The 14,141-nt window shown below is 31.2% G+C and overlaps 1 protein-coding gene across 4 annotated transcripts in view; it reads right to left on the bottom strand.

The window, feature by feature from the left end:
• The window catches only part of LOC130450425 (zinc finger protein rotund-like), a 177,817-nt gene that overhangs the window by 94,518 nt on the left and 69,158 nt on the right, over nt 1–14,141 (bottom strand). For all 4 annotated transcript variants that reach the window (XM_056788813.1, XM_056788806.1, XM_056788801.1 and 1 more), the window contains exon 3: nt 7,348–7,509. In XM_056788813.1, the coding sequence (XP_056644791.1) occupies nt 7,348–7,509 (162 nt within the window). The remainder of the gene's footprint in view (nt 1–7,347; nt 7,510–14,141) is intronic.

The following is a 14,141-nucleotide window of genomic DNA, read 5'->3' as shown; positions in this document are numbered from 1 at the left end:
ATTCAACAATTCAGAAGATGAAAACAAAAGAAGTGAAGAAGACTGTTGATGATGGGCTCCAAACTTTTGTAGGCGATTCAATGTGAGTTTGGTGAAAACCACGAACTAATCTCAAGAGTTATGATGAATTAGGAGATACATATTGCAGTTTATTTTTTAATTTAAAACGCGGGGGAAGTTTGAAAGTGATTGTTCGACGTGGTAGAATGGTTTTTACTTTTGAAATATTCCATTTATGCCATTACATTATCGTGTGACATTTTCAAGTATGGCGGTAAATTGAATGAAAAAAAAAATCAATCAAGAACGTTCATTAACGGCAAAATAAAACAGATTTTTTATCGTGTTGATGTTCTTAATCTAATTCTCTCGTATATGTCTGTTCACACTACAAACTTCTTAATTTCTAGGAAGAAACACATATGGCGCGTATGTTTGGTAAAATACAGTCGTCCAGACAAATAATAAAGTCTGGAATGTTATTACAAATATTTTTTAAATTGTATTCAGTATACAGGGTGAGGATTTAGTATAGCTACGATCGTTATACGGGAAATAGTCTGATATGTATAAGGGTTACAAAGCAAATATGTTTATAATGAGACACCATGTATATTTTCGCATACTCATTTTTATTTATAAATTCTCCCTAATTTCAGTTTCTGTATTGCCCATTATGTTTCTTTTGGACTAATTTTATCTTTGGAATTCTTCTGTTTCTGATTGTCGTCCAGACAATTCGTATACAGGGTGTCCCACGACGAGTTAAAACTATCTGTATATGGCAAAATACTTGTAGCAAAATCATGAAAATTTCTACGTTTGGGTTTTCGGATACAATCTTTTTAACTAAGATATTTTTAAAAATGGGCGATTTCTGGTTATACCGGAAGTATTGAAATATTTTATTTGCTGATTATTTACAAAATAATTTCAACTAATATTTTTCATTAATGTTTCAAGAGCCCAAGAGATTTTAAAGATGAAAAAATATGCCCGAAAAGTTAGAGACACCACTGCAAATCGTTTTTATTTATTTTTTTTTTTCTAAAGGAGTTTAATGAATATCGTCCTTTATTAGTGGTTTCGGTTTCGCTATTTCAAAAGTCTTTGCTCAACGCCCGACTCAAATCTGGTAATTACCTATTCACTGTCTGCTGACGATTCGAACCACTTCATAAAACACTACTTCTACTACAAGACGACCAAGTTTTATTCTCAGAAGTACAGTTTTTAACAACGGTAGTAACCACGTTTAATTTTCGATTGAATACATGATATAAAATGGATTTAAAATCAAGAGAAATCATCATAAAAAAAAAGTGAAGTTGAAGAAAATAAAAGAATGTCTTTTTAATTGATGGCTATATCGATAGGAACACCCCCAATGGGGTACACTGAATGATATACGTGGGATATTTGGGATATTGCAAGCAAATTTTAACTTGTATCGGAACCATCTTATTGGAACCATAAATAATATAAAAATCAAAGCAAATGGTCTTTGTTATCGTTAACTGCCTTTTTAATTATTTCATTTACAAGATACCAAATAAAAAGCGTGAAATATGCTTTCTATTTCGAACAATTAACCAGAAAATTTTGATAAAACTAGCCCCTTAGAAACTAAGCAGCAAATACAAGAAAAACTAATTAACGCAACACCAGTAGAGGTAAAACAGGTAAAAGATGACTATCACATTATCTTTGTGAACGACAAGCTGGATACTTTAAAATAAAAAAGTAGTTTTGACGTTATCGTGTTTTCTATGTGATTACACTTTCTTTATTGTATCGTTTATAGTCGTTTTATATATTTAAATTATTTTCGTTGTTGTTACAGCAATAAATTCTGTTCAACAATCCATTATTTCAACAAGTTTTTTTAGAAATAACTAAAGTTATTATACGAAACATCTTCACGACGTTGGTTTGTTTTATTTAGAGCAAGCAGCCATCTTGTCCAAATTTTCAGTTAATGTGCACTTTTTAAAATGCCCACTACACCTGCTATATCGCGCACTTTCAGTCGACGATCGTCCAGTGGATTTCTCGAATCGTCACCTAATTTGATCGACCACTGCGATGCTGGTCTTTGGAGGTCGTAAGGTCTCATTTTAACCCTTCTACCCCGTCTCACCCAAAGTTGTGCTAAGACACTGAAAACGTTCACTATTGATGGATTCCAAACAAATACTAAACGACGTGGTGTCTTCAAACTTGAAATGTATATGTGCATATAATTTTGAGCACATTTGAAACAAACTCTGGCAGTTTCAGTATATTTTGGATTGGCGAAAACGTAATACAACAAACTGTTTGTCTAAATTTAATTATTTACACTTTATACACATTTTACAGAATTTCCAAGACAAATGTATGCTGAAGAAGGACCACGATTAATTATTGTTCCGTTTGTTGATTTCGCTCACATATTTCTGATCGATTTTGAATTTTTTGACCAATTTTCGCAAACTGACTGCGCAAGTTTTTCGATAAACCGTTTCAACCTCTACATTTTCGGCATTTTTCACCCCCCTGTCTATATTAAACTTACAGAGACGTAATTTTTACACTTAAGACATTTGACAGCTGTCAAATTACGAGAAATAACTCATCACATTCTCAGTCAACGCCTACTTACTAAGCTGTCTAAAATGTGAGAAGTTTATGTCCCCTTGTGTCCTTAAGAAAAAGGAGAAGGATTAATAATAACTGGAAAGGATAATAGAATAATGATTGTTGTACTTTATGTTTTTTAATTACTTACATACAGAAAATTTGGTATATTCGACGATTCTTAAACAACAAATCAAAATGTTTCTATAACATCGTACAGTCGATCGCTTATGATTTATTGACGTACTGTTTTCATTCAATGCCTACTGATATGAATTAAAATGTCAATAGGGCCGGTCACAATTTTGGTATCGTAAATCTTTTTTACAAAAGCCACTACTATATTTTCAGATTTAAATGTGTTACAATGGGGTGAATATAATAGTTAGTGTGTGGAAATAGAAAAGAAGGGGTTGAATGGGAGTGTTTGTAAGATCCTAATGTGCTTTTTGTTATTTTTTACGGGTTATGATTTTATTCTTTAACAATTTTATCGCGAGGCAGATGCCTCTAAGAATAAAAAAACAAAATGCGTGTCATCGTGTTGTAAGATTTCGTGTAGTGGTTACAAAATGTAATTTTTCAATATTTGTCATTCGAGAATACCTCACCTTATATAAAAGGTTTGTTTTCTAGCTCACTTTTTCTCTAAATATACTGAATTTTAATTTAATTAATGCATTTTTAATATCTAATGAAAAAAAAACAATTTACGAATTTTCCGTTTTTATACCTACGTCTTCATAATGAGAAAATCTATTAATATATTCAATTTGTTCAAAAAAAAATAGTCGAAATTAATTTTTGACTCAATATATACAGGAACGGATTCAAAAATTATCACAAATAAAATTTATTTCATTATAGTCCATTCGTTTAGCTACGTCATTTATTTAATACAAGTTTTAATTCTAGATTTTATTATTGTTGATAAAAGTTACAGAAAACTGTAAATTTAAAAAGATCGCCAAGTTAAAATATCATCAAACTACGAGGATGGTTTAAATTTTGCTATAAAGAAGTTTATTATCAAGTGACAAAACTGAAATTTTTACAATTTTTCCAGACTTCACGTCAAATTTTCAGATGATTTTTCGGCTTCATCGCCGAAGATGTTCTGCTGTTTCCTAATCCATTTCTTTCAAAATTTTCATCGTAAGCGATCTGGGGTTATTTTGAAGCAATATCGGATTGGAAGTTAGCGTCTTTTTCATTTGTAGATAGGTTAGTTTAATACTACCGTTCATAGTGAAAAAAGCAATCGCAATTACTCTTCTAATGTCTTAAAACACTTCCTCCACTCCATACCCTCTGGAATATAGTAGTGTGCTCAATATTCGGTGCAATACATTTTCTTCTTTCCCTTCGTACCGCTGCAGGAGACGCGTGTGAATTTCTTCTCAATACTCCGGAACCACCCTCGTATATAAAAACGTGTTATAGTTACGTGAATTGTTTCGTTCGAAAACGAATGGACTATAAATGACCTCTTTTAAAAAGATTCCGTTATTATATCTAAATCGATGATCATTATCAATCTCAGAGTTGGTATTAGTTCCAAAATTTAATTCTATTTTTTTTTCTACCAACATTTTCCCTGTTCATATTTTTTTACATCAATTGAAATTGATAGTTGTATTACAGGAAAATCTATAAACTAGTTTCATAAATATAATAATTGTAATGCTGTTTATATTGGACAAACATCACGATATTTAAAGAATAGATTAAAAAGTCATCAATACTAGAGATTATGATACATCCTTATAGATACAAGTAACCAGGTTATCAGTATATGATAGAGGTCCTTGTCTAGAAAGGAGCAATGACTTCATATTTACCTCTACTGCGGGTACAAGAGACGGATGACTAAAGGATCAGATGGAGTCCTTACTAGAAACACTCTAGGTCTAAGATAGTCGAAGAGATTCAGTTAAGAAGACTTCTTCCAAGATGTTCAGACACGATATTAAACTGGTGGTCGATGTTAAATAATATATTTGATCTTATATTTGAATTCTCTGTCCATTTCGAGAAATAGCTTAGATAGAACTACCAAATAAACTCTTCGGAGAAGAATTTACGTATTTAGGAGACAGAATGAAAAATGTTGATCCTCTGGAAAGCCAAAGCGACTTCCCAAACAATTTAAAGTTGAGGGATTTTTACACTAACTAACTACAAATATCAATCTTATCTAGATTATTGCATTATTCTTTTTAGCCCTTATTCCAGTTTCTAATCTTTTTTGTTTCTAATAGAATTTATTCCTACTTCTTCTTCGATCCTAAGTGATTTTGATTGATTTATACACTGAGATCAATAATTTCTGTCGTATATTAATAATAGAGGAATCGAAATGTAAATTCGTGACATAATTATATTTATTGTGTGCTTAATCAACAAGTAGTAACTTTTTATTGACTACTATTTACCATAAAAAACGAAAATAAACAAATTCTTGTAACACATTTTTTGAGGCTGCGTTTCGGTAACGAACCGAAATGCATCGTTTCTGTTTTCGGTGTAACGTTACTCGCTGGTAGCTCATTAAAAATCGAAAATAGACATTTTTTTAGTGGATTTTTTCACGGTATCTCAGTCATTTTAACATTCGGGCACATATGGTAACAGTAAGTGTCTCTAGTATACTTTCACTGATGTTGACGGCCCAGCTAAGTAATTAACATCATCAGGGGACAAATATATTCAGAAGAAATCCATATTGAATTGTTTGGAGAATATACGGAAGATATTTCAATATCATCGTGTCAATAGTAAAATTTCATTGTATTTATAGAAAAAACATTAAAAAGAAGATTAAAAATGACTATGAATCGTAAATGGTTCGAATCAAATGAGTGATAGAACATAATTTTACCAACAACTGATTAATTAATTTAATTGAAATAGCTCTAAGTACAAACATTTTTTATAAAAAAGAAACTAAAGTAAATGCGTTAGGCACAAACTCGATATCCCCAACAAGGGAAGGCAATTAGTTATAATTCCAGATGGTTAACGTAGAACCTACTCTTCAAACCTAAGAGTTTTTCAGTGAATTGATCAAAAAATTGAAAAATTGGAAAGAAATTTTAATATCCTTTGATTTAATTTCACTATTTCCCAGGGTGCCGCTCCCGCAAACCTTGGAATACCTTGAGGACTTACTGAAGTCAAATAATTTGGAAGCTGACATAATAATAGAAACAATTAACGAAAATATGTATAGAGCAAAAATATTTCAAGTACAAACACGAATTCTACAGTAAACAAGACAAAGAAAAAGACAGTTACCATTTTGATTTATTTAGGGATATGAAACGTTTTTTCAACATCAAAATGTAAAACAAGAAAAATTAGCTCTGGAACCTCTAAATCTTGTTTATCTAGAGATAATCCAATCCAATAATACATTAAAACATTGTTGGGTAATCCTGAGAAAGAGAAGTATGTCGGACAAACTAAGAGATCCGTTATTGTCGGGTTTAAAGAGCACAATAATAAATTTTTTGATGCATTAGAAATTTTTAAAAATAAGAGCAGTCTATGGAGGGACAAAACCCACTGTGTAGTAGTTAAAGAATGAATGGGAAGATTCCTGCTAAGGAGGTTTTCCCTCTGGAATCATTTTTCATCAAGTCAATAATTTGCCTTCAGTCTTTGAAGACAGTATATTCAGCAAAAAATAATTGTTTTACCAGACCTATCAAAAAATATTTTAGTTCTATTAGGGACTTAATTGGGGAGTTCCACATTATTATGATTTAATGGTAAATTTTGATCTCAGGATCTATTGAGCTGTTTTATTTTCGAACTGTTGAACTTTTTTGATACATACACAAAAATTTTGATGTGAAGATAAGATTTATCTATGGAAACTTGCGTCGTGGTTGAGTTCCAACGACGAGTTTTCGATGAGGGTCATTATTTGATAATAAAATCCACTAAACAAATTTTCAATTGATTATTCTGTTAGTAGATATGTTCTAGAGCATTTTTGAAATCAATAAACTTCGATTAAAGTTAGTCTTAAACCTTTTATATACGTTTATGTTTTTAAATCGTGTGTTCTGTTTTAATATTAGACTCTTTTTATAATTTTTGAAATTTTCCTGGATAATCGAAACGTCAATTATAATCTATATTTCAAAAATTAAAAAAAAAACCAATTTTAAAACATAACAAACCTAAAATAAAGACGATTTAGAAAAATATTATTTATATGATATTTATATAACTTTTTTTTTATTAATAAGCTGTTTAAAATATACAGGGTGTTGTACTAAGCTAAGCTAAACTAATATAAATTGAAAATATAATTCAATTGAAGTTTAACATGTCGCGGCATTTTTTATAATCTTGTTCCACTCTGTATAGGTATGTAGCGTTCCTCTAATTAATATGAACAGTGTATTTACAAAATTAATATTCATATTGGTTGACTGCTTGTTATACACAATGAAATTTTCCCTCAATTAGTTTTTCTAAACATTTATTCATTTCAAATGTTTTCGTTAATTAAATTTATTTTAATTACGGTTTTGTACAAATTTTTTGATCTATCGCTTCGAACCCCTAAAATGTATCCATTGTACAAATTAATTATTTCAACCCTTTCGCATACCTCATCATTATATCAATATTGTATTGAAAATTTTTTTTAAAATCATACAGAAAACAATTGTCGAAATTTTTACTTATAACAGTATAAACATCAATACATACCTCCTGATTCCAAGGCATGTAATGGGACATCGCAGGATCCATATGTTCGGCCATGACGCTCATCCAATGGACCAAACCTTGAGCACCCTGACCACCGACACCGCCCGATTGGGGTCCTGAGGGATTACCACCCGTTTGACTACCATCCCAACCGAATGCTTTCTGAAACGAAGATAAAAAATCTATACGTTCGAAAAGGAATAACAAAATTCAAGTATTACGACGGGTAAACAGCCGCACGCCACCTATATACATCGGTTATAATTATAAAAGATGTCTTCATATATTATTGGGTAGACTTGAACTAGATATTTCTGAAGAAGGAATTAAATGAACAAAACATATGTTAGAGGAAGTTTCTACAAGCTTACAGTAAATTTAGTTGATTAAATATTGAAAATACGGGACGATCCAAGCAATTTGGGTTATATCTAAAGTTGCATGTTCGTTAAAACTATACGATAAGTGATATGATGTGGTTTGAATGTAAAATCTATACAAACTTCATCATAATCTCATTAGGAACAAACAAATTATTGTTTTTTTTGTTGAAATAAGGTGAAACATTTGTTTTTAATGGTGTTGACGACGAGTGGTAACATAGCTGAGTCTTATGGGATAACTTCATTTAGTTCAATACGTGGCAAACGCTCCAGGTTTTTATTTTACATTATATCTAGTTGAATTCCAAACATTGGATCTCCTCCTAGGCTCTGTGAGAGACTCCGAGCTACAGTTCTTACACCATGTTCTTCAGCAAGCTCTATCGAGACTCAAGAAATCTAAGAGAAGAACTTGGAAGCAGTTCAAAGAGGGAATAAATCGATTGGTTCCAGCACAATGTTTCGAAAAACCAAAACTAAACGCCAAACAGGGAAAACTTCAACAATGAGCAAGCTTAAAAATCATAAATAATGCTGAGACCTAGGAGAACATGGTGAAAGAAGTGGCGAAGCAAAATTCTGGTATGTACTATGAAGTATTTGGTATTAGATTATTGCTCTGTTAAATAAGATGATGGGCGTGGTAGAGGACGACAATTACGGATTCTGTGGACAAGCAATGGAGTATTCACTTTACGAATGTACTGCCCGTTTCAGTACAAGGCTTAGGTACCTCGAAGGAAGTGGAAAACGGAGGTCCAAGTAACTTTTGAGAGAAATCAGTAGTTTTTACAATATGAAAAAGACATTAAATTAAACCTTAAAGCATTTGTTATAACCTACCTGATCGAAATCGCGATCCTTGGCGAAAAACATATTTTTATAAACATTATTTTTATCTTCGTTACTTGATAGCACAGCTTTGGCTAACAAAGTTTTATAAAACTGCGTTGGTAATAATAGCTGATTGTTATTATAAGAATCCAGTTTGTTAACGAAATCGTTATATTTAAAACTCGGTTTATATAAACTCAAGTTCATATCGTTATTATTTGTCGTAGCACAAGAATCACTACTGTCCGAACTTTCCATAGTCGCTTCAGGAATCGGGCGAATGGCCGTCATTTTTTTTATTGGTGGTGATTTCGACATAAATACACTTTTTTAATACACACTGTATGTAATCTAACGGTATCAAAATATATATTATGTTGTTTTAACTACTAGGAACTTGGTTGTTGCTGAGGAACTTTTTATAAAGTCTTGTATAGTTGATTTAGATCATTTTCGCAATTGCTTTTGGTGGTATTTATTTTTATTTTCATCCCCAAACCTAATAAATTGAAATCTGTTCATAGAATATTATTTTATCTAAAAAAAAATATGTTTTGATTGTTTTATCTTATTTATGATCACTTAATCTATTTTCTAAATAATGAGATATTTGTCCCATATAAATAAAATTTTCATTAGTTTGAACGATATAAATTTAGTGTTTTCGCTTAGATTTCATCAAACAACATCCACTCTATGTCAAAGTGAACTTAACATGGTTTCTCGAAAATTTCTACAGTCTTTGGTCAATAAAACCCATAATAATAAAGCTCAAATTTAAAAGATTCCATTTTGAATTTTCAGAAATTTCTCCAATAGTTTACCGTTCCTACTATTTGAAAATTTATGTGGAATTGTCTTTGTTTTTTCCAAATCGATGCAGTAACAAAATTTGTTTTTTTTTTTAGTTTGAGTGGCATTTTTGAATATGATTATGTTCATTGCAAATGTATTGATTTGTGAATTAGTTGACGTAGTACAAACATCTCGATAATTATAAAATTGATTAAGAAGTCATAAATCTTTGAAACCGACTAAAATTCACGAGAAACGGATTTTAATTAAAGATCGTTGAAGGTATTGAATTTTCATTTAAAAAAAATTTTATAATCTAAAATTTTTAATTATCTTTTATTCTTAAGGTGGTTTTTGAAGGTTGTATTGAGATAAACAATAAAAATAATAATCTACAATGAAAATTATCTGTTATGTCGTATATAGAATACGTACATTTATATACAGTATGTCGCATTTAAATGAAATCTACAATTCTATATTTAAATCAATTCAGTTTTGGATTTTTCGAAATTATACAGGATGTAATGGGCTTCTTATTGGAAAAAATCATTTAAATTTACTAACTTCTTCTTCTTTTTCAGAATTTAGTCGTATTTTTGAGCTACAGCTCGATCTTATTTCTCTTTTAATATAGCTACAGATTTCGTGATAGGTGGTACGTGAAGATCTAATTCATATTATATGTTTTTTCATTAAGTAGAATAGATAAAAAAATGCAAATTTCTCTCTTAAATGCAGTGGACTGCGGTTTTTTTAGTTTTTTCGGTTTCCTACAGAATGATACAAAAATGGAAAACATTCATTACCAATTTTTTTAAATGCTAAATTTCCTGCATATATTTTAAAATGTAGATTTGTTTGTTTACTGATAATATTCATCGATGTGATTGTTCGAATAATTTCGACATGTATTTATACAAATTTGCTATAGGATTTTAATAAAGAATTTTCAATAATCCAAAATTTTAATTAAATCATAAGGGAAATATTGTATTGAACAAATATTAATTATGAAATAAATGGTGAAATACCTGCATCATAAACTGTAATTTGTGAAAAAATAACGTTTAATACAGAGAAGAATGTTATAATGAAATATGTTTGTATATACAGGGTTTTTCGATACACAATTAATAATCTTCCATTGTTAAATAATCAAAAATAGAAATAAATAAAAATTTGATGTACATACAGGGTATTTCATAATGTAAAATTTAGGAGGTGACGTACTGGGTGGGTAACAGTTTATTTTCCATAGGGACCTAGAAATGGGGATTTTTACCTCTCTGTACGATCGATGAGGGTGAATTAAGAAATTTTTCCAAAGAAACATTATTAGACGAGAGTTGATACTCAAGTTTTGAGATATGGCAACAGTGCTATTTGAGTTGTTTACATCTGGAGCTACCGTGTTTTGCTGGTTTTACAATTTGTGCTGAAAAAACTCAATCGACTGCATGAGGTTTTAGAAACGATCCACATCCAACAAAAGTTGGTCGACTGTTTTTTCAGAATAACTAGTTTCATTGGAACGGACAATTCCGGTTTGTACACCATCATTTGTTTTGAAAAAATCGAGGAAATGAATCGCGATCTGTCGCACGTCAGTTGAAACAAAAACGATTTTGAACATTCAAATCATCGAATTTAAGGATCATCCACCGTACAGTCCTTGTTTGATTTCTTCTTATTTAGATTAAAAATAAATTGCGAGAATATTTTGAAAAAAAAAACAATAAAGTTATTTCTAATTATAAATACTTGTCGTATGTGTTTGGAAATACCACCATTTTGTTGTAAATAAGAATTTTTTTGTGCCTAACATTGAGGTTTTCAACTTATTATTATTTAATTATCACTAAGCCAGTATTGGTGAATTTTTTATTGAGCAATGATTTGGAGATTTAGATTCTGATTCTAATTCCCAAATTACTTTTTTTTCCAGAAAAAGACATGATTTTTTCAAAACTCGTATTTCCCCAGGCTTATAGAATCAAAAAAAAAGGAAAATCTAAATATTTTAAATCAATATTACATTTCAGGAGTAATTTGTTGTCTAAACTTACTAAGAACATCCACCCTGTATAATACTGAAAGTAATGTACCAAATAATTGAAAATATTTATTATTCATTTAACAAATTTAATAGAAATAAAATATGTTTAGCAAAATTAAATAATCACTAGCACAATAAAATATTTCCACGTGAATGCGTAAAATAATATTTTAATTTCAATAGAATGCGCCATAAAAATCTCAAAAAAAAAAAAATTATCAGACATTTAATTTTAATGAATTTTCATATAAAAAGAGAACAAACCGTTCGAGTTAGTTTAGTGTATATTGATTTGATTATAGTAATTTTAATTTGATTAAAAAAATTTCCTTTCTATCGAGTCACAAACATATTTAACACCCCCGCAACTTATTACGAACAATTGAAACATTCTGAAAAAAAATAATTTTTTTTTGATCGGTATTAACGGCGTCGCCTAATTATAGAATCACGTGGCCGTCATTCCATTCAAAAACCGGCGAAATAGCAATAATTAACAGCCGTTAATTTACTCGCCGTACAACCGTGGAGGGGGGACGCGATACCCCCCTTAACCCGCACCCCGTCACCCCCACCAATAATATCGAGGCACTTTAAGCACTTTTGCATTAATTTACACGAGTAACGAGGACTAATTAGCCAACACGAGACGTGGGACGAACGCACCCGACGCTCATGGCCTCCCAGGATGCAACAAAACTGCATATAGTTCTACAACTCGCCGTCGACTGAGTATAAGGCGTCGCAACGCTACGAGGAACTAGGTTAGAGAATAAGAAAAAGAAGTGCAACGACGTTGGGAAGGAAAAAAACGCTAAAAAAATGTATGTACATATACGGAAGTAAGGTTAGAGTGCATGTAAGAATATGATATTGATTGGGTATTTCTTCCTTGTGGGGGAGTCAATATGCGCCGAGACGAGGACAGGAGAGGCGGGGGGATGGTTATTAGGGGGGGAGGGGAAAGAAAAAATATAAAGTTGCTGCAGTTGGTCGTTGTGGCAAACAAATGAATGTTGTCGCGGTCAGTTGAGACAAATGATGAACGGGGAAGAGACACGAGCACGTGTTGATTACGAAATAGGAAGGGGGCACGTGGGGGAAGGATAATGAACACACTTTCACGGCGAACTGCTGACGTATCCGCTACGTTAAGGGATTACACAAGAGGAATTTTCGCTCTTTCACGACGGCCGGTATCGTGGAAAATCTTTTTAATAACTTTTCTTAAAAACAACTCTATTTAATAATTAAATTTCAATATTTCAGTATTTAATAAACAAAATATAAATCGCGTCGTGTAGATTTTAGTAAAAAAAATTTTATTGATGATAATTAAATTTAGAACTAACTAACTAAAAAGAAATGATTAAATTCATCAATGTGACTGATTTGTTCGCGTTGGAAACCGTTGAAAAAATTCAAATCAAAAGACGTTTTTAAGACAGTAACATTCGACGATTCATGGATATTTGCATATAAACCCGAAATTGATTAACAATCGTTAAAAAAAAAAAACGAAGTACATCGAAAGAAGTAGTTTTTCGAAATAACTAAACTTGTCACCACGTAGAATGATCAAATCTGAATTATATACCAACTTTTATTTGGAAAAAGTGTTGGAGAAAATCAGGGAAATTATTCTCAACTACGACAATGCGAACTTTCAAAACATCTAAAAGATGGGTCATCAGATTTCTGCAGATCAAAAATAAATTGACGTTTTTCTACACCTGAAGAAGCGATTGATACGTTCAAATTGAAAGTACCTTTCTATTATCTAAATGGAATATGCATTAGAATGACTGAAATTGTTGTAAAGCCATTCGAGACACATAGAACATTATCAAACTATAACTAACTCGTAATAATATAAGTTTGTTTACACAAAACATATCCATAACGATTTGACTCGAGATGTACATTTGGCCCCCCTTTCTCCTTACACCATCCCGTACCACCATTATACTCAAAACTAGCACCGAACGCAATTTATTTGCTTGCAAAAATGGGCAAATAAAGTGCATCGGATGTTATATATTTTTATGTGTTTTCCTTGAAATAAAGTTTTTGTGCTTTTTTTGAGCGGGAGCAGGCGCGCTGCGAGACGTTCTCTTTCGCGTTTTATGCTTTACGGGTTTCGAGAAAGAACCCCCAGTCCCCGGAGGACCCCCCGACGCCGCCGTCACGACGACGTCTAGCTAGACTCGACGCCCACCCAATAAATATACCTTGAATTTTCGTACACTACTTCCGGTATCTCTTTGACCGATGATGGTCGAACGAAGCTAGAAACGTTTACAAACTTCTCAAACAACTTTTACAGGGTGAACGTTTCAAGTAAAATTTCAAAATTCAACATTTTTTTTCTTTTTTAATTGTTTTTTGTATCTTTCATTTTCTGTTTTCGTTACCAATTCAACTAATTTTGTCTCTCATCGTTTGTGATTGTTTCTATTTGTCTTTTCATTCTTTATTGTTGCTATTTTTGTCTTCTTTCGTCTCTTTGATGATTTTTTTTATAATTTCTTAATTTGTGTTGACGCTTTTTCTTGACATTTGTCAAGTTATTGTTTATGTTTTCACAGTAATCGTTATAAATATATTTTTTTTTGGTTTTTGTCTTCTGTTGTATTCCATTTTTGTTATCTTCTATTGTTATTTCTTGTTTTCTGCTATTTTTTGTTGTTTTCTCTCAATCTATGTCGTCATTTTTTTGTTTT

The sequence above is a fragment of the Diorhabda sublineata genome, chromosome 1, assembly GCF_026230105.1.
Source record: "Diorhabda sublineata isolate icDioSubl1.1 chromosome 1, icDioSubl1.1, whole genome shotgun sequence".
Lineage (NCBI taxonomy): Eukaryota > Metazoa > Arthropoda > Insecta > Coleoptera > Chrysomelidae > Diorhabda > Diorhabda sublineata.
Note: the sequence above shows the minus strand (reverse complement) of the source record. Positions and strands in the feature narration are given on the sequence as shown.